Genomic DNA, 25,348 nt, shown 5'->3' on the forward strand with positions numbered 1-25,348 from the left:
TGGGGGGAGGGGAGGGGCCTAATGGAATACAACATACTTCAATTCAACAAACATTCATCAAGTGCTTACTGTGTGTGGAAAGGGCCAGTTTGGGAACTTGATTTACTTGATTTTTGTTACAAGACTTTTGCAACTTTTTTCATTGGGGAGAGGAAATTTTAGAGGAAGTGAAAGAAGGTGGATTGTTTGAAATTGAAATTGAAATTTTATTAAATATTAATATTAATTTGATTGAAAGTTTAATTTAGTTTAAAAAAACAAGATAAATATTTTTAAGTCCCCTCTTTACTTGTGCCCTTCTAACCCTTTCCTTATCATCTAGAAGTTTTCTTCGGAGATGACCACCTAGCACAACATCTGACACTCAGTATATGATCCCTCTAATCTCTCCCTTTCCACAGTTGTCTTGACCTTTGTCTTGCCACTGGATCTCGATGACTCTGGAGGAGGCTTCGCAGTCATCAGCCTCACTCATATCCAGTTCACACATGAGTGAAGACATCCCCCTTTCTACCAGCTCCTTCCCTACCTCTTACAAACATATGCAGGTTTCTCCTCCATCATTTGACTCTACCATCCCTTCAAGCTAACACAAAACCCAAAGATTGGTGCTGGAGGAGACTCCAGATACTAGATAATCCAACCAGTTTTACAGGTGAGGAAACTGAGGCTTAAGGAAGTTAAAGAATTTGCCAAAGATCACACTGACAATAAGCTAGATAGGATTCGAACCCAGGTCCTGCGAATCCAAAGTCAGGTCCTATATCTGATTCCCTTTCACTACCAACCTTCTAAAAATAGCATCTACATACACTCAATGCCTCCCCTTGCCTACCACCTACTCAATCCTGAACCCTTTGTGATCTTCGGCCCCCCACTACTCTATTGAAATTTCCAAACATTTCCAAGTACAGCCAAAATCTCATCTACTAAGTCTATTGGCCTTTTGTCAGTCCTCATATTCCTTGACCTGTCTCAGCTTTTGACCAGCTCCTCCCCCTACCACCCTCTACTTTTCTCTTTCCTGTCTTCTTCACTGTCTGACCTCTACTATTCAGGCTCTTTTGCTGATTCATCATCCCCAAATGTAGGCATCCCTCTAGACTGTTTTGGGTCCTCTTCTATTATTCCCTAATGTTCTCTCCTAACGTCTGCTCCCAAACATTTGATTATCCCCTCTACACAAATCCGTATTTTTAGCCTTAATATCAGGGAAATCAGGTGGTGCATCTGATAGAGTGCCAGGGCCCTGAGTCAGAAAGACTCATTTTCCTGAGTTCAACCCTGACCTCAGATACTAACTAGCTGTGTGACCCTGGGCAAGTCACTTCACCCTCTTCGCCTCAGTTTCCTCAACTTTAAAATGAATTGGAGAAGGAAATAGCAAACCACTCCCATATCTCTTCCAAGAAAGCCCCAAATGGGGTCACAGAGAGTCAGACAACTGAACAACAGCCTTTATCTCTCCCCGGAATTTCAGTCCCATATCACCAGTTGCCTACTGGATGTCTTCATATGGATGTCCTGTAGGCATCTCTATATCCAAAATGTATTTCATTCCCTTTCTCCTTAACCCCCTCCCCCATTTCTGTGGAAGGTGCCACCACTCTGAAGGTTTGTAACCTTACAATCATCTTGTCCCTCTGTCTCCCCTCCGTCCACTTCGTCGCCGAGGTCTGTGAATTCCGCCTTTGCCATAACCCTCACGTTTGTCCCCTTCTCTCCGCCTGTAAAGCCTTCACCAGGTTCAGGCCAGCATCCCCTCGTCACCTCCTGCTTCAGCCCTTGTTTGATTACGGGTACGGTAAGGACGGGCGTAGCAGAGTGAAGTCCGAGGAGACACAAGAGAGGGAAAGTAAAGCCAACTCTATTGAAGGTACATCTTCACAGTAAAGAAAAGCAGTCCGGAGAATGGGAACAGGCCGGGTCCTCTGGGTCCTGGCAGAAGGAGGCACCTCGCAAGTTCTTATTAGGACCTGGGGGTCCTGACCTGGGGAGAAATGCTGATTCATGGAAGCGGGGCAGGGAAGAGAGAGGGGAGCAGAGACTACTGGGGAACTCCCGGAAAGTGGAAAATGAGCTTTCAGCCATTATTGCCGGTTTTATTTTGACAGGGTTACTCAGAACATTGAAGCTTCCCTGAGGTTTCTTCTTCTGGCCAGGTGGACCAAATTGTCTTATCAACCTCCTAACTGTTCTCCTTGCTTCCAATTCATCCGCTATAAAGCTGCAAAATGATTTCCCCCACTTGGCATAGGCCTGACTATGTTACTCAAAGACCTTCAGTGGCTCCCTATTACATCTGTTTATTAGAGTAAAATGCAGACTGATATGAAAGACTCTCCATAATCTGGCTCCAGCCTACTTTCCTTTCACACTCTCTATGTTCTAGCCCTAACGGTTGCATGGCTGCTTCATAAACTTGACATCCTATCTCTCTCCACGGCGGGAATGCAACGCAATCCTTGTCTCTCAGAGTTCTTATCTTCCTTTTAAGTAGATTGGTTCATTTTTTATACTTCCATCCCTCATGCTTGGCACAGTGCCTGGCACATAGTAGGTGCTTAATAAATGCATGTAGTTAGATGCAAGGCTCAGCTCAAACGCCTCTTCCTCCAAGAGACCTTTCCTGACTCTCCCCTATTAACATCACTTTATATTTATTTTTATACCTCCTGTATTTACTTGTCTGTGAACATCTTATGTCCTCTTAGTAGAATATAAGCTCCCTGAGGGCAGGGACATCTCACTGTTCTGTTAGTATCTCTGGTGCCTACAAAGTTCCCGGCACACAGTGAGTGAATGAACGAATGAAACATTTATTAAGTACTTAGTATGTTTAAAATATTTTGCAAATAGGCAGTCCCTGCTCTCAAGAAGGTCACATTCTAATGGAGAAGACGGCATATATGGAAGATAAACTTTTTTTTAAGTCCCTTCAGATTTAAGATCCTAAGATCAGTTGGAATGCTCTTATAACGATAAAGGTGAAAAGGTAATGAAGACCTTTGGGAAGGGAAAGGAAAGGATAGCTCAATTCTGTAAGGCTGATATTGCAAAGTGAGGGTGGGATGTACATCTCCCAGGTCTTCCTTAGTCATTGAGGCGTTCCTTACGTAACCTTGGCCTTAAGCAGGACAGGACTTTGAGGTAGAAGGAAGTATTCTGCCTCAGTGCTATGATTTGAGGACTAGGAAGAATAAATTCATGCTGGATGATGGCAGAAGGCTAGATATTCAAAAATATCTCTCCACAGATGAGGGGATGCTCATCAATTGGGGAATGTCTAAGTTATGGTATATGATTGTAATGGAATATTATTTTTTTTTTAAGCAGTCGGGGTTAAGTAACTTGCTCAAAGTTACAGGGCCAGTTATTTCTGGGTGTGATGCTAACTATCTGAGCCCAGATTCGATCCCCAGGTCATCCCGACTCTGGGGCCAGTGCTCTTATTCACTGAGCCACCTGGCTGACCCTTAATGGAATATTATTGTGCTATAAAAATGATAAGCAAGATGATTTCAGAAAAACTAGGAAAGACAACATAACTGATGCAGAGTGAAGCAAGCAGAAACAGAACATCATACACAGTGATAGCAACATTGTGCAATGATCAACTGTGAACGACTTTGCTCTTCTCAGCAATACAATGATCCAAAACAATCCCAAAGGACCCTTCCTTCCTTCCTTCTTTCCTTTCTTCCTTCTTTCCTTCCTTCCTTCCTTCCTTCCTTCCTTCCTTCCTTCCTTCCTTCCTTCCTTCCTTCCTTCCTTCCTCTCTTTCTTTCTTTCTTTCTTTCCTCCTTTATTTCTTTCCTTCTTTCTTCCTTTATTTTTGAATTTTCTTCCACAAAATAACTAATATGGAATTCTTTTACATAATTGCACATGTCAGATTGCTTACTGACTCTGGAAGGGGTGAGAGGAGAAAGGGATAGAATTTGGAACTCAAAACTTAAAAAACAAACAAACAAATGTTAAACATTGTTTTACATGTAATTGAGGGAAAATAAAATATTATAAAAAAAAATCTCCCCACAAATCTACCTGTAGCTCAGGGGTTCTTAGCCTGGTGCATACATATAATCAATTTACCATTACTTAGGTTAACTAGTGGATAGAGACACTAATTAGATTTAGACTTCTTAAAGCATGTAATCAAACTTTATTAATCAAAACATGCAAACAATACGTACTAAATCACCACTCTGGTGTTTTAGAGCTCACCATAGGATTCTTTCTTACCACTGCCCAGCCTGAAAGCATATACTTCCCTCCAAGCTGGTTGTCTGGCCATTCTCTATCAATCAGCATTGTCCTCAAACCAAGATGGTCAGCGTGAATCTTTACGTTCTGGGACTGATGACTAGGGCCTGGAGTAGATTTTAAAAATATTTTTAGCTATGGGTGTTTCTGGGGGTAGCTAGGTGGTACAGTGGATAGAGCCCCAGGACTGAAATCATGAAGACTCATCTTCCTGATGTAAGAAATGGGGTCACTCTGGAAAGAACATTACTTGTGAAGCCAGGAAAGTTCTCATTTTATCTTACATTATTCTGAATGAATGGGTAGCTCCCTGATGGAGTGCGTTTGCTCAGACAAATATAAGCCTTTTTATGCTGTTCCCAATTCGAATTTCCCTTCTTGATCTCCATTGGCTAGATGTAACCTCCTGAACCCCCCCATTTCATGTTCTCTTACTTGATATGTTCCCCCTCAAACAGCTCAATAAGCATGTGTACAAGTTTCTGACCTTTACCCCGACCTGAAGCCTGGTTCTGCTAGGTCACAGCTCTGATTAGAACCAGTCACCTCTGACTTACATTCTATTATCACTCAAAGCTGGGAGTAGTTTTAATCCTGTGGAAACAGAATTCCTTCTTTTGTTTCCCATACAGAGTTCAAATCCAACTCTAGACACTCACTAGCTCTGTGACCCTGGGCAAGTCACTTGATCCTGTTTGCCTCAGTTTCCTTATCTGTGAAATGAGATGGAGAAAGAAATGAGAAACCACTCCAGTATCTCCACCAAGAAAACACCAAAGTGGGTCCTAGAGAGTAGGGCACTACTGAAAAATGACGTAACAACAAAACGAGTGTTTTTGTTGTCGTCTAGGTGCGTTAGGACCCCCAAAATTCAAGGGTGAATGGCTCAGGTCCTGCCTCGTATGAACTCGATCCAAGCCTTCTTTCCGCCAGAGACAGGGTTTACTAGAACCTTGGGATGGGTGAGATTTTAAGAATCCGAGCTGACATTGTTTATCCCATAATTTGATGGGTAGTTTTCTTCAAATTTACTGATAATATAACATAATATAATGTAATGATATGACATATATCATATAATGTAATATATAATATAATGTTATATAAGTTTATATTATACAGATAATAAAATATATTACTAGAATAAAATGTAATATAATATAATGTCATATCATATAATGTAATGTTATATAAGTTTATATTATACTGATAATATATTGTTATAATGTAATATAATATAATATAATTATAATGTAATATATTGTTGTATAATGTAATGTAATATAGTATAAGTTTATAATACTTTTTCATTGGTGGTCTGTCTTATCAGAGGCTCCATATGTCTATAAATTGTTTAAGAACATACTCATGTTGTGCACTCTATCCTACAACACAGGTGCTTTTCTTTCTAGAAAAAACATTTATTCAAAACAACTTGATCACAAAAAGGAGGGCTAAAAATGGAGTTAGTTTTGCTGTTGACAAACTTATTCTTACTATCTTACTAAGGTGCTAAAACTTAGTCTCACTATATCTGGGGTCCATAAACTTGGATGGGAAAAAAAAATTACATCTTTATTTTTACTAACCTCTAATGAAATTTAGCATTTTCTTCAACTATGAATTAAAATCAACAACAGCAATAGTATTCTGGGAAGGGGTCCATGGGCTTCCCCCCAGACTGCCGGAGGGATCCATGAGCTCAAAAAGGGGAAGATCCTCTGCTCAAAGCTGATGCCAGAAACTCTACCCTCTAAAATCTGTTCCCTGCAGCTGTCTCTTTTTAAAAATGCAAATATCCCTTTGAAGGGTAACACATTAAGTAATTATTGGTCATTAACACCTCAGTGTAAATGTAGTTTTACAGTTAACTCCCAGAACCTTTGACTGTGGTTCAACAGTGGAGAAGGGAATGAGGAGTCGATAGGACTGGGTTCAGGGCCTTGGTCGACTAGTGGGCAACACCATGTGACCACTGGTCATTCAACATTTCTTTGAGCCTCAGTCTCCTCACCTGTATAATAGGGTTAGCAATGCTTATGCTACCTAACTCCCAGGGTTGTGGTGAAATTTGTTTGTTTGTTTTCCCCACTGGACCTGGGATATGGGGAACTCCCAGGGAGGAAAGCCCTCTACCAAGGTAATCTCACCAATAACATGAGATTTTGGAATGCTGCTTGCTGAGAGGTGGTGCCTTGGAAAGGGTCACATCTAGTATGGGACGGGGAAAAGGCGGGGTGGGGGTGGAAAGGCTGAACCCAAGTCTTCCAGACTTGTCCCACTTTAGCTACTTTTTTTGGGGGGGAAGGCAGGGCATTTGGGGTTAAGTGACTTGCCCAAGGTCACACAGCTAGTTAAGTATCGAGTGTGTGAGACCACATTTGAACCCAATCCTCCTGACTTCTGGGCCGGTGCTCTATTTACGGTGCCACCTAGCTAGCTGCCCCCACTTTATCTACTTTCCAGAGGATTCATGATAAAGCAGAGTTCTTTGTTCCTCTCCCCTTCTCCCTCCCCACTTCCCCTCAATAAACTTCACCAGCTCCCTATTATTTTAGGGATCAAATAGAAAATCTTCTGCTTGGCATTTAAAACCATTCACAGCCTGGTCCCTTCCCACCTTTCCAGTCTTGTTACAATGTGTATGCACCATACACATACATGTACTGTACAATCCTAGGTCTACTGGTTTACTAGATGTTCCTCAAACACAACATTCCATCTCCTCCCTCCCCCTTGCAGCCGCCTTGTGGGTCCTGGAATGCTCTGCCCCCTCCCTGCTAAGCTCAGTTTCCCTGGTGTCTGTCAGGCCTCGGCTCCGATCCCAGGAGGTTCCCTGGCTCCCAGATCCTCGCTTCTCCCTTTCACCCCTGCCCCCATTCTCACCCACTGCTGGGGCCTTTCCTCTGACAGGTACCTTCCGCCTTCTCCGCACAGATCTAACTTACACTGTCACTTAGCTGTCTCTCCATTAAGGTGTGAGCTCTTTGAACCAAGAGTTGTTTTCACCTTTTTAAAAAAATCCCCAGCCCTTAGTATGGGCCTGATGCACTTTGATGCTTGTCACTGGAGAGACTGAAAGCTATGGAGAAACTTGGGCTCATCCTGACTCAGGTGCTGCCTGGGGGTGGGTGGGGGGTGGGCACACAGGGTGAGAGATTCTGCAGGGGGACTTGGATGAGGCCCCAAATAAGCTTTGCTCACTCCCTAATAATGCCTACCCTCCTACACCAAGGGGCGTGTGGGAAGCGATCAATCAGCCAGCATTTATTAAGCGCCTACTACGTGCCAGGCACTGTGCCAGTCTGGGGAGCAGCTGTCCTCATGCCCACGGGCTTTCTCTGGGTTCTGCTCCCACACTGGAGCTTGTAGGGATGAGAGTTGGAGGTGGAGGATGCTGTTGGGGGTGGCAGGTTTCTGTGCAAAGGCCTCTCCCTCCTTCACAATTTCCCTCCTCACCCCCCCCAAAGGACCCTTGTCTCCAAATCGTCAGAGAAGAGAGGGGTTCGCAGGCTGGCCCTGCTTTCCTGGCCTCCCAATTAGCCAGCCTCCTCCCAGGTCGGTGATGGTCTTTCAGAGGCTGCTTGGCATTTTGCCTGGCCCCTCTGCATTTGCATCACCATGGTAACCGAGAGAAGCCTGTCTCTCAGAGACGTTGCATAGGGGCTCTAGGAGTGGGCACTGGGGAGGAAAAGGGACCAGGGCGTAGCGATGAGGGAAAACCAGAAGAAAGCTCAGCCCCCTTCTCGCAGGGTGCCTGTTTGTCCCAATAATAAAAATAATGGTGACGATGACGATGGCTGCATTTAGATCCTTCATTAAGGTTTCCATATGCTATCTCATTAGAGCCTAACAACTCTGGCAGGCAGATATTAAGATCATCTTTATTTTACAGAGGAAGAAGCTGAGAGTGAGAGAGAAAAGTCACAAATACCCCTGGGATCATGGAACTAGTTGGTATCTAAAGACTGGATTTAAACTCCGGTCTTCCGACTCCACACTGTCCTCCACTAGACCTTGTTCTGGGGCGATAACACAGCAGGAAGCAAACATGGACATCGCAGATCGCTTTGGTAATAGGAATGTAGGGGAGGGTTCTGATGCCTTGTGGACAACCATGGTTCTCTGATTTTCTGGGGCATCTCTCACTCATCTAGGCCCAAAACTACTCAGGAAGTATCTCATTCTCTCCACACAGGTCCTCAAGCTTCATTTTTGACAAGAGAGCCTTAGGATTTATTCAAGTACTCAGGGATAACAGGGTTGGGTAGGGTGTGGGCATGGGCATGGGGAGGTCCCTTCTTCCAGATGTAAGAGCTGGGGGTACTAGTCAGTCAACTAGCATTTATGAGGTGCCTTGAGCCAAGCACTGTGCTAAGTACTGGAGATCCCAGGAAAAACAGGAGTCCCTGCCCTCAAGAAGCTTACATTCTAATGGGAAGATGGCATCTGCATGTATGAGATGAATGCAGTGGAAGTGGAAGTTGATTTCAGAGGGAAGACACAAACAGCAAGGGGTACTGGGAAGGGCCTCCTGTGGACAGACAGACAGTGGGATCTGAGTGGAGTCTTCCCTGGCTTCCGGAAGCCAGAGACAAGAAGCGAGAGGAGACAGCAAAGAACAGTAAGAAGGCCGCTTTGTGGGCACCCAAAGGGGTGCAAGAGCCCTTGCTTCTTGGCAAAACAACCCCACTGACATGACCTCTGGGCTTTATTATATTTAGAGCAGATCCTTGGAGCTGAAGTGATATGTCATAATCTGATGGTTTCCTTTTAAAGTCATCGACCAGCTCTGGGTCTCCTTTCCCTATACTTCACCCCAGGGATGAGAAAGACATCAATATCAATGGGTGTATTGGATAATACTTCATTGGGTCTATGTCTTTTATGCTCAGCTTGTAAACTCCTTGAGGGTAAGGACTACTCCCTATGGATGAACGGAGCTGTAACTGTTTTTGTACCTGGGACAAGAAGCACAAAGCACAACTTTGAATCAACTTTTAAGACAAATGCATCTGAAGGAGGGATGGGGCAGAGGAAACCCGACTGGGGCTGCCACAGCTATAGGGAGGTAAGTGCCATTTCACAGCTCCCTGTTTCAGACTAATTATTCTTGCTTACTAGGTGCTGAGTGCTGTTATTTCTTGGGCTGCTGAAGGACTGAAAAAATGACATCACTCTGAAGCAAAGCCCCGATCGCTCTAGCCTAGGTATAGCCCTGGTAATGTGGCACACATACAGGAGGCTCATTGGGACTGAATTGTTGACTGGGAACTGGGTAGCCATTTTTCTTGTGACAAGCGTCATTTCCTTTTCTTCTTCACTTTCACCTTGGAACCAGTCAACTGGGGAACTGGGAAGGGTAGAATGAGGCCTCACAGAGTTGTAGGGAAGCAGATAGGGATAGGGAAAGGCTGGCATTCCATCTTGCTAACTGGCAACAACAGGAAGCTTTGCCTGAATGCTACCTCCCTGTTCTGTGTGCCTAGCTACTGCTACAGCCCAGGATGGGGGTGGTGGGTGGTGGGCAGAGGGACCAGTACCCCTCGGGATGTCTTCTCAGGGCATCCACCGTAGTTCTGAAATCACCTAATTTCCTTGCACTGTGCCCATGTCTCCAGGCAAAATGAAGAAGTGGCCGTGCTGAGGCAGCAGGGATATAATTTTTGAAACTTCATTTGGATAGGGTTTTAGAAGCCGGGCCCACCCAGCACTGGAATCTCCTTCATACCATGCTCTTGGCTCTTACAAAGTTGTTCCTTAACACTGAACCAAAGCCGCTTCCCCATTCGTCGCACTTTTGTCCCCTAAAGTGATACAGAAGAAATCATAGGCTCAAAGGCATAGAGCTGGGAGACTTCAGAGACCAAAGCTAGTCCAACTGCCTCATCCTACAGACGCCTGAAGCCTGCAGAGCCAAGTAGGAGCCTTTTTCACACATTTCACACTGATGGTGGCAGAGTTTGAGAGGATTCAAACCCAGGTTTCCCCTGACTCCAGTCCAAATTTTTTTTTTGTTAAGGGGGGAAGGCAGGGCAATTGGAATTAAGTGGTCATACAGCTAGTTAGTGTTAAGTGTCTGAGGTTAGATTTGAACTCAGGTCCTCCTGACTCCAGGGCCGGCGCTCTATTCACTGTGCCACCTAGCTGCCCCTCTAGTCTAAATCTTATACAACTCCAATTTCTTCAGTCTCTCTCCCCCTGAAAATTTCTGGGCCCTTCCATTTCCTTGATCACCTTTTTCTGGTTCTGCAACTCATCAATAAAACAATAATGCAGCCATGAGCTATACCCCAAACTAAGTATTCCAGACAGACTGACCACTGCACAAATACTAAAAGCTAGTATCACCCCTCCCTTCTCAGAAAGTATTTTCAAAATTGACTCATTGTTTCAAGCCAGGAACTAGGCCTCTAATTTCCCCTCTGCAAACGAAAAATTTTTTTTTCAATGAACAAAAATCTATTTGCTCTCCCTTGCATTTCCTCCCCATTGGAAAAAAAAATGAAACCTTTGTAACAAATCTAACTCAAACAAATTCCTTCACTGGCCAAGTCCAAAAAATATGTGTGTATACACATACGTGCCTAAATTTTATACTTTATAAAATTTCAAAATACAAAATTACATATATACATACAAAATATATATACGTAAAATAAGAATTTGGACCCATCACTTATGTCAAGAGGCAGGAGAACATGTTTTATCACCGGTTCTCTGGGAATCAAGGTCAGTCATTTCGTTAATCTTACTTAAGTCTTTCGAAGTTGTTTGCTTTCGCCATATTATTATTTAAGTTGTTTTCCTGGTTCTGCTGGCTTACTTCACTCTGCAATCAGAATAAAGGTCTCTAATTCAGTAGGAAAGTGGTCTTTTCTAGCCACTCCATAGTTCCCAGGTGCTAAAAGACCCTTTCCCATCATTGACATTTCATTCCACACCCTCAGGTAAGTCCCCCCAAACTTGAGAATGTTTTCCCTCCCAATCTTTACTTGAAATTCCTAATGATCTTCAGAATTTCATGGCTCAGGTTGTCAGTGACCTCACAACAATTTCTACTGTTATGTACACATACATATATTTATGTGTGTAAATGTTTTCCCACAGTGGTGTCTACCAACATAGAACGTGCTTAATAAATACTTATAGGCAGCTCTTTTCTGGGGGGTGAGAATTAAGAAATTGAGGGGCTACCCATCAACTGGGGAATGGCTGAGCCAAGTTGTGGTATGTGATTATGATGGATTACTATTGTACTATAAGAAATGATGAGCAGGATACTCTCAGAAAAACCTGGAAAGACTTGCATGGACTGATGCAAACTGAATGTACTGTGTACAAAGTAACAGTAATATTATAAGATGATCAGCTGTGAATGACTTCGATATTCTCAGCAATGCAATGATCCAAGGCAACTGATGGACTTGTGACAAAAAATGCTATCCATCCCCAGAGAAAGAACCAATGGTGTCTGATACAGATTAAAGCATTCTTTTTTTTTTTTAAAGCAATTGGGGTTAAGTAACTTGCTCAAGGTTACACGGCCAGTTATTTCTGGGTGTGGTGCTAAGTATCTGAGCCCGGATTCAATCCCCAGGTCATCCTGACACTGGGGCCGGTGCTCTTACTCACTGAGCCACCTGGCTGCCCCTAGATTAAAGCATTCTTAAAAATTTTTTTGAGGGTTTTTTTTCACAACATGTCTATTATGGCTATGTTTTACATGTATAACCAATATCCAATTGCTTGACTTCTCAATGGGGGTGGCGAGGAAGGAAGGGAGAAAATTTGGAATTCAAAGTTTTAAAAATTAATGTTAAAAATATTTTTACATCTAACTGCGGAAAATAAAATACTAAATTAAAGAAATACTTGTTGAGCTGAACTGACACACAAAGGACTTTGGTTCATAGAACAAAACAGTTCCTGGGTCTGGGCCCCTTCCTCGTACCATTCCACAATCTTGGATCATTTATAGTTCTCCCAATCTTTCCCATCTCATTTCCCAAACACACAGAGTACTATCAAAGGCATTTGTGGTTGTTCCTTTTTATTTATTTATTTTCCAGTTGAAGCTATTTGTGATTTAAGTTATACAAATGGCACTTGGAAAAAAAAAATTTAAAAACTGAAAATTTACCACCCAAAGGGGCTGCTTTTGGAGCCACGACACCTGATACAAGAGATAGAAAAGGATTCTCAACCTACTTTCACAGGGAGAAGCCAGCAAGGAGGCAACCAGGGGCCAGATGGCTTATTTGGGGATGGATGGAGGCAGGGGCGGGGTGCACAAAGCTGAAGGCAAGGGAAGGCCAGAAAGCACATGGTGATTTCAGGTTGCCTAAGTTCTCTCTTTCAGACATGGCTCTGGTCTCCCACAGGTTCTGTCTCAAAGCCCCTGGAGCTCCAAGGGGCTAACAACACAACATACAATGGTGAAGGAAGAACCAGGAAGAGGTGGTTCTACTCTGTCCCCTCCACAAGAATTTCGGGTTCCAGTTACAGACATTAAGCACCGACTCAGAGGGGAGGAGGCAACCTCCATAAAAGCAACAAGGGTATAAGGCGTCTAAGGGAGCACTCTCCTTCTTTCTCCCAATTTCTCCCAATCATGGGTAGCCGTCCTCTCTTAGAATGTTTCTTCCTGACCCTCAAGCAGAAAGGGCCATGAAAGCAATCCCCCGTACTTGAGAGCTGGGCAAGGTTTGAAAATGGAGCAGGTGGGGGGGTCCCCCCTGGAGCCAGTCAAGCCCACCAGAAAAGGGGGGGGTTATCAAAAGAAAGAAGCCCCCCAGTGGTAAGCAGGATGGGGGTCACAACTACTTCAGGCTAGGAGAGGGGCCAGAGGGGAGTTCACATTCCAACCCTAGCTGGTAGAGGGAGGCAGCCAAGAGGGGAGGGAGGCACAGAGAGCTAGTGGGCAGGGAATCGGCAGACTGAGAAGGGTCCCTCCTCAGCGCCTCCATAAACCCAGAAGGTTCAGCATCACCTCTTACAGACGTTCACATGGTTATATATTCTAATGCAGACCAATTACAGACAACATCTGAATAGTGCCACGGAGAGCTTATATAAATAGATATAAAAAAAATACTGTTTTGGTCATTTCTCTGCGTCCAGTAACATAGGATATTTTCATGCCATCGTTGCAGAAGGGAGAGCCCCTGGAAAAGGGGGAGGGGGAGCAGGGCTGGGAAAATAAGGGTTGAATGAATCCCAAAGAGCATTCCAGTCACAGGACAATGGAATGGCTACAATTGGGGACGGGCATCTAGCAGTTAAAACAAAAAAATGTGCAGTTAGGTTAGAGGTTTCCAGTAGATTATATAAAGGGGAAGGAAAAAAAAAAGCAACACACACACACACAAAGACTGAACCACCACCACTGTGCAAAGTTCGCCAAGCAAGATATGAGATCTACAAATGGGTATTTTACCTTCTTTTTGCAATTCCAACCATTATTCCTGGAAAATGAGAGAAGGGAACTAAAAAACGAGTCAGCTTGGCTCTTTCCAACCAAAGGGTATCCAGCCCACTATTCTTCAATCGCCTGTAGCAGCGCCAAAGGTTTGGGTTCTAGCCAGCAGAAAATGTAACATACGGCTAGGCTTCTATCCCCAAGTTTAAAGCTTAGCAACCCCTAAGCTGGGGTGTCCTTACCTACCCAGCCATGCTTGAAGGCAATAGTATTCCTTCTCCTAAAGGGTGGGGGGTGTGGAGGGGCGGGGAGAATACCTGGCTGAAAAACTGGAAGGCACCCCGGGGGGTCAGTGCCACCAGAGGTAGATGTCACCTTCCCATGGAGACAGAGGGCTCTGGCTATGACCAAGAGCGCCCAGCTAATCCACTCGGGTCCCACACGCTCAATGTGGGATGCTCTCTTAGCCACTGGGGGAGCCCGGCTTTAGGGAAGCATCTGGTCAAAGTTGGCAGGAAAGTCATTCCCAGAACCACTTGGTTCATTTACCTTTTTCTTGTGGGGGGAAGGAAGGTGGCCATCTAGGGCAGAGAAGATGCTAGCAATACCACCGTGAGGCCTCCATGGTCTCGCAGGAGGTGTCCTTGGGTCTAAAAGACTATGAGCAAACCTCTAGTTGTACCACCTCCCAGTGAGAGGACCAGTCCAGGAGGTAAGCTGGTCTTCTGTTAGGAGCCAGTCCTCCAGGGACTGAGGAAGCTAGCAAAGTCCAGGGAGGTTCATTCGGGCTGGCACTTGGAGGAGGCTGGCTTCCTCATGCCTGGTCCCAGAATTCAGTGCTTCTTTCATCCTAACCCATGGTTAAAGAGAACGCTGGTCCCACTAACCCTGAAAGCCCACTCATAGCACCATTCGCCAGAGTCAAAGCAGGCAGGAAGGAAGGTTCAACAGCAGCACAGACGGTCACCAGAGGTCAGAATTAAAAAAAAAAAAAAAAGGAAAAAAAAAGTACCAGCACCATACTATGGCACAGAAGAGAGGGTGGAGATGATTCTTAAAATTCCTCCTTGTGTTTGTCTGAATGGGATTAGGCTGATGACACTTCCTGCCCCGCCCCCAAAATGGCGGGCAAGGAGAATGTCCCAAACCAAGCAAACACAAAGGCATGAGATGATGCACCATTTTCTCTGGGTTTTCCAGTTTGAAAGGCAATAGACTTCTTTCCACACCCCCACACCATTAACACACAAAACAAAGCCCTGAAAACAGAGAAGGCAAGAGAGATAAAAAAAAAAAAGGTGGGAATAGCAAGCCATCCTGAAATCCTTCCACAGATAGAGGTGGGGGCAGGGTAGAGAGCAGAGGGAGGCAAGATGGATGAAAGGAAAAGGGCAGAAACAAAAACTATCATGGGGCAGGATCTGGGAATTGGGTTGGGGAGAGTGGGGGTTGGGTAGGAGGTGGGAAAACCCAACGCTAAAGTGCATTTAGTACTCCCAGAGTGTGGAAGGGTCAATGGCCTCTGTGGAAGCTTTCAGCACCCCAGCATGGTCACCCTTCAGATACCGGCCATTGGTCTTGATGGCTACTTTGTTGTAGTCGCAGAACTCGAAAAAGAAGTCCACGGGAGTATTGCTGCTGCTGGTGACAGACGACTCATTTCCCACCATCCAGTACTTCCCAGTAGAGTCTGCAGAGGGAGAAGGAGAACAGAATGAATACTTGTCACCAAAACACCTGGAGTTCAGCCCACCTTTCTAGCCCCAGATTACTAGGTACCTCCCAAACACTGAGCCTGCCTTCACTACACAGTCATAAACTGCTTTCCCCTTTCCCCATGATTCAAGCTCAACTGACAGCTTCCCTGGAGAACAGAACATGCATTTCATAAGGGCCTAGAATGCAACAGGCACAGTGCTGTGGGGTTTTTTTTTGGTTTTTTTGGAAGACAATTGGGGTTAAGTGACTTGCCCAAAGTCACCCAGCTAGTTTTTGTGTTAAGTATCTGAGTCCGAATTTGAACTCAGGTCCTCCTGACTCCAGGCCAGTGCTCTATTCATTGCGCCACCTAGCCGCCCCCAGTGCTGTGTTTTTTAAATATCATTGATCCTTATTAAATTTTATGAAATAATTTAATTAATTGTTATTGTTGGTCAGTTATGTCTGACTCTTTGTGACCCCATTTGGGGTTTTCTTGGCAAAGACACTAGAGTGGTTTGCCATTTCCTTCTCCAGCTCATTTGACAGATGAGGAAACTGAGGCAAATAGGGTGATGCGACTTGCCCAGGTCACACAGCTAATAAGTGTCCAAGGCCAAATTTGAACTCAGGTTTTCCTGGACTTGTTCTGTGAAGTTTGGATTCAGTCAAAAAGTCCCACTTGAGGACCTAGAGGGCCACATATGGCCTTGAAGTCAAAGGTTCCCCATTCCTACCACAGACAATTCGTTTCTTGCTGTCTCTGTACCCCTCAGAATTAGGTACTTGTCCCTCACGTACTAAGAATTTGCTGAACTGAATTACCATCTTGTATCAATCTCAAACTCCCTCACCAGCTCAGGAATCTTTCTCTGACAGAGGCATGTCATGAGGAAAACATTCCCCAAAATGCTGACCTTCACTTTGATAAACCCTTGGTTTTGTCTAAATGTCTTCAAGCTGTGCTTTCAGTCTATAGCATTTCCTGGAAGATAGGAAGCTTTTCATGTTTCATGCCCAAGTCTTGTAGTGTGACTCCTTTGTCTTTAGGTGACTTCTTTCATCACGTCAAAGATTCAAAGCTGGAAGGGAACCCTCAGATCCTCTAGGTCAGAGGAAAAAAATGATGATTGGAGAAGGTCAAGAGTCAGAGGCCGAGCCAAGATTCAGTCTCAGGGCCCAGGTGCCAGCACTTTCCATTAAACTACCCAAACTTCAAGGAGAAGCCTTGGGTGTCCCTTCCAACGCTTTGGCATTTAAGTCAGCACTACTCCCTTCAAGACTTTACAATTTATAATTTTTTAAAAAGGCTGCTCCCCCTTTTTCCCCAACTTTCCTTGGGAGCAGTGACTAAAACAGCCAAGTGATGTCCCTAGAACTCTTACCGGCTGATTAATATTTTCAGTGAATAGAACCAGTGGGGGAGTGGAGGGTTTCACTTAGAGGAGAAATGGGACTTTGGGTGACTTCTATTGATGGAATGGGACTCCAGCAAACAGATAAGGGAACATTCCACTGTCCTCTAGCCCTTGGCTCCCTGCCTAATGAGGTTTCAGGAGAGATAAGAACCACCATGTCATTAACATCTGTTGAGATATGCCCCTGAGAAAGATGCAGGGATCAGTCACATCTACAATGAGTCAATCAAATCTGGACCTGGAAGAAGTGTTAGGGGATCCGCCAACGCAAGGATTCTTAACCATTTTTTGTCACGGACCCTTCGGGTAATCTGGTAATGCCCATAGACCCCTCCTCAGAAGTGTTTTTAAGTTCATAAAATAAAGCCCCTAAGACTAAAAAGGATACCAATTATACTGAAATCCAGTTATCAAATTATTAAGGGAACAAGTTCACAGATCCCATGTTAAGAACCCTTTCTCTAAAGCAACTCCTTTATTTGACAGATGAAGAAACTGAGACCCAAAGAGGTTGTTACCCAAGGTTCATAAGAAGTGGCTGAATTAAAACGCAAACTCGGTGACTCCAAATCCAGGCTCTTTTCCAGTGCTCCATGGAAGTGACCTCAGAAATTATCTAATCTAACCTCTCCTGGCTCCTCTGCTAGGACTAGGGTTCACAAGTGCACGCACAGAACATCAGATTTTTTCAATGTTTACATTCTTTGTAATTGCTCTCTAAGGGGGGGGGGGCGGGAATGAATATAGGGGGAGACTTAAGTGATAGGAAAACAGAAGATATAAAAAAAATTTTTTAAGAAAAAAATCTAGTCTGTCCACATTTTTTAAAAGCAACTAAATAAGATTCAAGAGATGAAAACCTCTTTCCTAAGACACCCAACTTAACTGTTAGTGGCAAAGCCAGGACTTAGAACCCAGACTTTAGGAGTTCTAGTACAAATTTCTTTCCATACTAATGGGAAACCCAAGTTGATAATTCATCAGATGAACAGCTTAAAACATCACTGGAGAGCCCCAAAGACCCACAAGGCAGTTTGTAATATCAGACATTACCAGAAGGTAAGAATACAGAGTTTTTATACATCACACCACGGACAAGTCATTCATGCCTTCCAGGCAATTCTAGGCCTCTGAATTTTATAAAGTCGCTGTTTATGTGCATTGATAGAAGGCATTTCCAGACTGGGAGCTCCCTATGCTGATTAACTCACACATCTGGACCCTTCCCCCAAAAAGTAATGTAAGAAAGTACAATGTAGATTCAAATCTGAATTTTTTAAAGACACAGAAAGGAATCTAGAGAAGAAAAAAAAATCTGGTCCAAGATAGTTAGGAGGTGGGAGAAAAGAGAGGACAGATGTCCTTAAGTATGTTTATGGTTGTCATGGAAGAAGGAGTAACTTGTTCTATCTGGCTTCGGAACCAAGTGGGCTGACATTCACAAGCAGAACTGGAGGCTAAGAAAGAAAAACGTTCTCATGATTAGCTATCTAAGAGCAGAAGGACAGGCAATGAGAGTGGAGTCCCTGAGGACAAAGGGCAATCAGGGTCCCATCCCTCTCCACATGGGTGTTGGGGGAGTGTTCCTGAGCATCTACGTGCATCTGTCAGTCTATGGGTGATGGAAAGGAAGTGTGTGCTGGGAAGGGTTGATGAAAGCTCAGGCCCGAACAACAGGACACTGGGCTCTAGCCCTCGTACCTGCCACTGACTCCATGTGTCAGTCTGGACCAAGTCCCTTCTCTGGGTCTCAGTTTCCCTCTCTGGGTAAGTACTTTGCCTAGATGATCCCTATGGTATTTTGGGGGCTCTCATACTAAGTCTATGAGTAAGGAAAAGAAGTATTAGCTTAGGCATCAGAGGACCCACCTCTGCTCCATCAACTGGACGACACCTCATGGCCTGGGGAGGCCAGAAGGAACAGTTATAACTGTCACTAGAGGGGCCCCGAGGCACATGGGTCTAGTTTCCCTCCTCATTTACAAGTCATTTCCCTCGCTATAGACAATAAACGTGTGTCTTAGTCTCTGCACAGCTGTTCTTGCCTGCTCTGTCTGCTCAGTTCTGGCCTCCGCAGGCCAAGAGGTTCGGTCCAGTTGACATTTATTATCTATGTGATCATGGGCAACTCACGACCTTTCTGGGCCTCAGTTTCCTTGATTGTAAAAATGAAGGGCTGGGATGGACTAATGACCTGTGAGGTCCCTTCTTAGCTAGAATCCTTTGAGAAAGTGATTTCCCCCTCCCCAGAGATCTCTAAGCCTGCACACCATCCAAAATGCTGGATATTGTGGTGGTGTTTCTTAGTCAGATGTGGATTGGACTAGATTCTCCCTTGGATCTCTTCCAACTCTGAGCCTCTAAACTAACTTTTTTTTAATACAGGAAAACTGTTAGGGCTAGATGATGGATGGATAGAACAGATAAGGCCCTTTTGCCCTATTAAGGAGTCCACAGACCAAAAAGCTGAAATCAACAACAAAAAATCTGTCCTGAATCACATCTAATAGTTACTATGAGAAAACAGAAAGATCGTATTTTGAGAATTTTAAAGATTTAGAGTCAGAGGACCTGAGTTCAAATCTCACCTGTTGCCTGCTACCTATGAGACCCTATAAGTAACTCCTCTAGGCCTCAGTTTCCTTAAATGTAAAATGAAAGGGCTGGACTACACGGTCTCTACAATCTATTCCAGCTCCAAAGTCATGACCTGCCTGTTACTTGCACAAGAGCAGCATGGCTGTGGAAGAAGTGGCTAGGCCTTTGGCCCCCTCCCCAAGAACAGCAGAACTTACCTTTGATATTGTAGGCACCATCGTTAAATTCCAGCTGGAACACATCGTATGAGGATCGATTGGAATCCAGGGTCCCAGTCACCTTGCGGCATCCAATGAAGCCGTGTTCCCCACGGAAGACGATAATGGGCCGGTTGATCAGCTTCATCAAGAAATACTCGGTTTCTCCTACCCGACAGGAAAGGAGCAAAAAAGGAAGAAAGGAATCGTTAACTTTCCAAATTCAAAGGCGATCAGGGCCATCTGCCTCACGATTTGAGGGCAAAAGGTAAAAGAGAGAGGCATCTTAGGCAAAAAGCAAGTGTCACCAAGTCTTATTAACATAGGAGAAGTCTGTTGGCTCTTTGGGTCATGAAACCATCGATGAGGTCGAATATACAAAGTTATTTGGACCATTATAATGGTCTAAAGGGATAATTTTTGTAAGAGTGATGGGAAGGAGTAGATGGGGGTCCTGAGGAGACAGGAGAGGAGCTGCACATTGGCAACATGAATGACATTCTTGGACAATTGAGGGTCAAGATGTAGGTGGGAGTGGGTTCCAAGGAAGCCTGTGGTCGTTTTCCAGACAAAGCCACAGCTTAAGGAGAGCTTTTTCCCTTCTGTGAGGGGCATTTATCTCATCTGTCCAATTGCACTGTCACCTGCCAGGGATAAGGTCTGTCTTTTACACCCAGTACCCTTCCCTTATCAATGAGCACAGAGTTTCTGGTTTGAATTTTTCTCCCCACCCCCCCAAACCAAAAACATTAATTAGAAAAAGTTTCAGAAATCTGGAAAATAAAGGTACAAGAAAGTATACATTTCCCCCTCCCCTTCTGGTGGGGGGAAAAAAGACTGCCAATGATTTCCCAAACTTAAGGAGATAAAAAAATAGGAAAAAAAATCCCCATTTAGTATCTAATTCTCTCTAAGGGACACACTTGTTTTGCTACCACATACTAACTGCTAGAACAGTTAGAAAAAAAAAATCCCAAACCACTCTTGCACAAGGCATCTGAATGCCAAATCAGCAGATGTTTATATGGAAAAAGCTAGCGCAAATAGTGGTTCCTCGTGTCAACAGATACAAATAAGACCAAAAGCAAAGCAATCCCAGCCATCATGGCAAGAAAGATAAAACACATGTACCTCTACAGAGAAAACACGTATCTTTCTTTTTCAAACTTTGGGGGATTTCAGTTGGTGGTAGTGGTTTTTTGTCTGATTCAGTGAGTTTTCTGCCCCTGAACTAATGAATTCAAAATTACAAATGGGAAAGCCTTACCGCTTCTTAAAATGAATCCTAAAGGACACTGCTCTTTCCTTTCCTCCCTATTCTCCCCGAGTCAGTCTCACCTGCAGCTTCCACAGAGGCCGCCAGTTGTCCATTTTTCTTTGCGGTGACATATTTCCCATTGGCAGCCTTGAGAGTGATCCGCTTGTCACACCATTCTATGTCAAAGTAGCAGCTGGCGTTCCTGAGGACCCAGGGACCCAAGCAGAAGCAGACGTTATGAGGGCCTGCCCGAACCTCTCAGGACACCACAACCTACCTTCAAATATGGAAATGGACAGCCAAACAATTGTGTCCTGAATCTAAATGGGTTTATGTTTTTTTAAAGATTATCATCATTTCCAAAGGATTCCTCCCCCCCATATACCCCAAAGAACCCTCCCTTGTAGCAAATAAATGCATTTAAGCAAAACAGTTCATCTTCATTGATCATGTATGAAAATACATGCCTAGAGCCCACCCCTGGGGCAGCGGGGTTGGGCAGGGGATAAAGCGCTGGGCTTAGAGTGAGGAAGACCTGAGTTCAAATTCAGCCTCAGACATTTACTAGTTGTGAGACCCTGGGTAAGTCACTTCACCCTGTTTGCCTCAATTTCTTCCCCTATAAAATGAGCTAGAGAAGAAAATGGCAAACCATTCCAGCATCTTGGCCAAGAAAACCCCAAACAGGGTCACGAAGAGTTGGATAAAACTGAATACCACCAGAACAACAAAGTGTCCACCAACTATGCCAAGAGTCACGCTCTGCCAGAAAGGGATTGACATTAAGAGTAACAGCTAACCTCACCCCAGCAATGTGAATGCGCCACCCAAGAGGGCAAGCCAATTAACCCTAAAACCTAGGTTGCTGGTCTCATAAGACACAATGACATTTTCATAACCTAGGATTCAACTTGGTTTAAGGGCCATACAATCCCTGCTGGGGCTCTGGTTGGTCAAGAAAAATGCCCTAGTTCAAGCATCGTTCTGCTCCCATGAGATTGTGAAGTCCCAGAAGGTGGAGCCCATCTTTTGCCTTTTTTTGTGTCCCCTGTGCTTAACACAATGCCTAGTACATAGTAGGCACTCAATAAACGTTTGACTGACTACTGATTGATTCCTGAAGTTTCAAGAAAGGAGTCCTATTTCCACCTTTCAAATTCCTCATGTTTCCATATCTTCTTCCCCAAGCTCTTGAAATACATTAATGCACTATTCCTAAATCATGTTTTCTTCCTTCCTTTTACTTCACACAATTTATTTTCCAACTTTAATGCACATCTGTACTATAGCTGTGTGGTTTGCATCCTAGCCCATCATAGAAGGGCAAAGATTCCATGAGGATGGGGACGATTGCTTACCTAAGTTTATCTTCTCCACTGCCGAGGGCAGTGGGCACTTGAACCCCTGCCATGTTAAGATAAATGTCACTTGAAGCAATATGGCAGAAAAAATACAGGGAATGGAGTCTAAAGACTTGGGTTCGAATACTGTCCCTGTCACTACACGTGTGACATTGGGCAAATTATTTAAGGCTAGAAAAGTTGGTTTCTGAGGTTCTTTCCTGTTTCACGTCTAAGATCCTGTGATCCCAAAGGGTTCAATCCTTCTGAAAATATCTCGTCTACATCACTGATTGCAGAGGCCTGGCCCACAGTACTGTTGCTGATTGTCCTTTGTTCCTGAAGAGGACCATGACGTCATGAAGCTGATGCCATGACTTTTCATGGTGACTGATTTAAGCGAGGAGGGCTGTGCAAGGTCACCAGCCTCACTTCCTCCTCCAGAGCCATCTGGGTCCAGCGGTCAAATATAGATCAGGACGACTGGTGATAGCCCCTGGTCCACAGTAGGTCCTTTAATAAATACTTGTTGATTTACAAAAGAGGCAAGTTTCATATAACCCCTCTGGCTCAGTCCTGTTTCTACACCGGACACAGATCAAAGGGACTCTGAAGAAAATCTTTTGGGTAGAAAAGGGGTTAAAGATATTTAGGTACTTTCATATACTCTAAACCAGGGATTCTTCACCTTCTTTTAACCCTGGACCCTTATGGCAATCTGGTGAAGTCTATGGATCACTTTTCATGTTTTTAAATGCATTAAATAAAGTATGTAAGAATAAAAAGTCAATTATATAAAAGTCATTAAATATTAAGAAAAAAAGTTCATGAGCCCCAGGTTAAGAACGCTTATTCTAAGCTCTCAATTTGGCTTTTTGAGCAACCTTTTTTCCCATACATTGTAGGTAGCCAGGCTAGATGGTTCAGCAGCCTCATACCTCTTTGAAACACAGACTTCCCTCTGAGTTTTCAGGTCCAGTAAGTCTCCACTACAAGCATATGGGTATAGTTTAAGCCCAAGAGTCTGAATCCAGGCTGATGGTCAGTGGCAGCAAGGAGGGATCAACATTGATCATCAAAGCCAATGAAGAAACTAGAGATCGCCAGAAAGAGCCCTCTGGTTGGGAAAGTGACACAGCTTTTCTTCCTTCCACATCAGAAGCACAGCTACTCTTAGCCAGTGGCCCACTCAATTGTCTAACTAAGCTAGACTAGAAAGCCTCCCAGGACTGCGCACATGGTGGCTTATGCTTCCTGGGGAGACTGAGGCAACAGGACTTACAAATTCGAATTCGGGAGCTGTGAACTACAATAGAACTAAAACCACCTGCGTGTCTGCACTAAACCTGGCAATAATATGGTAATAAGCCCCTACACGTGGGGCCAGGAGGACAATCAAGGTCGGCCCAGAAATGGAGCAGCCACGCCTATCGGCAACGGAGTTTTATCTTGTGAGTGGCTGCTGCAATGGGAGACAGAGAGGGAGAACCAGTCTCTCAAAAAAAAAGAAGCCTCGCCCTTAGCCCAGGTACTCACTTGGTTGAAGCAGTAGACTGTATTCCACCATTGGATGTTAGGGTCCAGTACTTGCCAGTGTGGGTCCGGAAAGCACACTTCTTAGTGTCCCTATTGATCTCTAGTTGGAAAGTTTCTTGGTCACTCTCTTCATCCTGATTGGCGGAGAGGTCCATTCCTGCAGAGGGAGTAAAAAAAGGTAAGATCCTCTTGGGCCAGCACAATTTCCCTCATCTATCTAAGCCCAAGTCAGCCTACAGCAGCATCCCCAAGAGAATGCAGAGATGGATGGTAGGATCTGCTAAGACAGAATAAAATGGCAGCTCCCAATCTATCATAAGTTCTCTAAAGGATCCACATGTGCAAAAATATTTACAGCAGCTGTCTTTGTGATAGCAAAGAATTAGAAATTGAGGGGATGCCCATCAATAGGGGATTGGCTGAACAAGTTATAGTTATATGAACGTAATGAAATACCTTTGCACTGTAAGAAATGCTGAGCAGGCTGATTTCAGAAAAGCCTGGAAAGACTTACATGAACTGATGCTGAGTTAAGTGAGCAGAACCAGGAGAACACTGTGCACAGTAACAGGAACATTGTTTGAGGATCAACTTTGATAGACTTAGTTCTTCTCAGTGATCCAATGATCTAAGACAATTCCAAAAGACTCCTGATGGAAAATGCCATCCACATCCGGAGAAAAAACTATAGAGTCTGAATGCAGATCAAAGCATACCATTTTCTTTTTTGTTGTTGAGTTGGTTTTTTTTTTTTAATTTTCTCTCTCATGGTTTTTCCCTTTGTTTCTGATTCTTCTTTCACAACATGACTAATGTGGAAATATGTTTTAATATGATTGTACAAACATAGCCTATATCAGATTGTTTGCAAGCTTGGGGAGGAAAGAAGGGCGGGAGGGGGATAAATTTGGAACTCAAAATCTTGTAAAAGTAAATATTGACAACTGAAAACAAATTAAAAAATATAAAGAAGCATTCAACATCAACAGGAACAACACTGGTGCTATGAATTCTAAAAATGTATCTGTCACAGGGACATGATGTGGTTAGAAACTCTCCAAACTAGGTCACTTCCGTCACCTAGTCTCTTAAAAACATATTTTTTCATTCTGAACTTAAACATCAAATTCTATGAACATTTTAGTAGTCTAGAAAAAAATTAGAAGATGAGAAAAATAAAGATTAAACGTGAAACTGTGAACTTCTATTACATATAGCTTGCTTTTTGAAATATATAATGAATGCAACATGTAATTTTCAGAAGGGTTCTGATTCCCTCTCCTTCCTTCCTTTTGCTCCTTTCTATGAACTTAAAAATGCTTCAACAACCCTCTGTTCTTTGTTTTCTTTTTCTTGGCTTTCCCTATCCCTTTTCCCTCCATCTTATCTATAACCCTCCTCCTCCATTTAGAAAAAGAAAAAACACATCTGCATAGTCAAGCAAAACAAATTCCCATACTAGCTGCTTCTTGCCTGCTTCCTTCACCTCTTTCTCATCAAAGTAACCCCTATACCACTGACTCCCCTTCTTAAAAAGTAGCCCATCCTAGTGGGAACACCAGGCTAAGAGGTGACTCCCCCCCCAACACACATATAGGCTATGTGTAAGAGTGGTT

The 25,348-nt window shown here is 43.9% G+C and overlaps 1 protein-coding gene across 1 annotated transcript in view; it reads right to left on the bottom strand.

Annotated features, from left to right (window-relative positions):
• Positions 1 to 12,302: 12,302 nt before the first annotated feature.
• The window catches only part of FSCN1 (fascin actin-bundling protein 1), a 40,784-nt gene continuing 27,738 nt past the window's right edge, over positions 12,303 to 25,348 (bottom strand). Inside the window, exons 2-5 of the mRNA XM_069084745.1 lie at positions 23,733 to 23,889; positions 20,937 to 21,058; positions 19,599 to 19,766; positions 12,303 to 15,377 (exon numbers count right to left, since the gene is read on the bottom strand). Coding sequence (XP_068940846.1) covers positions 15,175 to 15,377; positions 19,599 to 19,766; positions 20,937 to 21,058; positions 23,733 to 23,889 — 650 coding nt within the window. The 3' untranslated portion in view covers positions 12,303 to 15,174. The remainder of the gene's footprint in view (positions 15,378 to 19,598; positions 19,767 to 20,936; positions 21,059 to 23,732; positions 23,890 to 25,348) is intronic.

The sequence above is a fragment of the Petaurus breviceps genome, unplaced genomic scaffold (genome assembly GCF_028583685.1).
Source record: "Petaurus breviceps papuanus isolate PSGF00001 unplaced genomic scaffold, PetGlider_PUasm1.0 175, whole genome shotgun sequence".
NCBI classification, from domain to species: domain Eukaryota; kingdom Metazoa; phylum Chordata; class Mammalia; order Diprotodontia; family Petauridae; genus Petaurus; species Petaurus breviceps.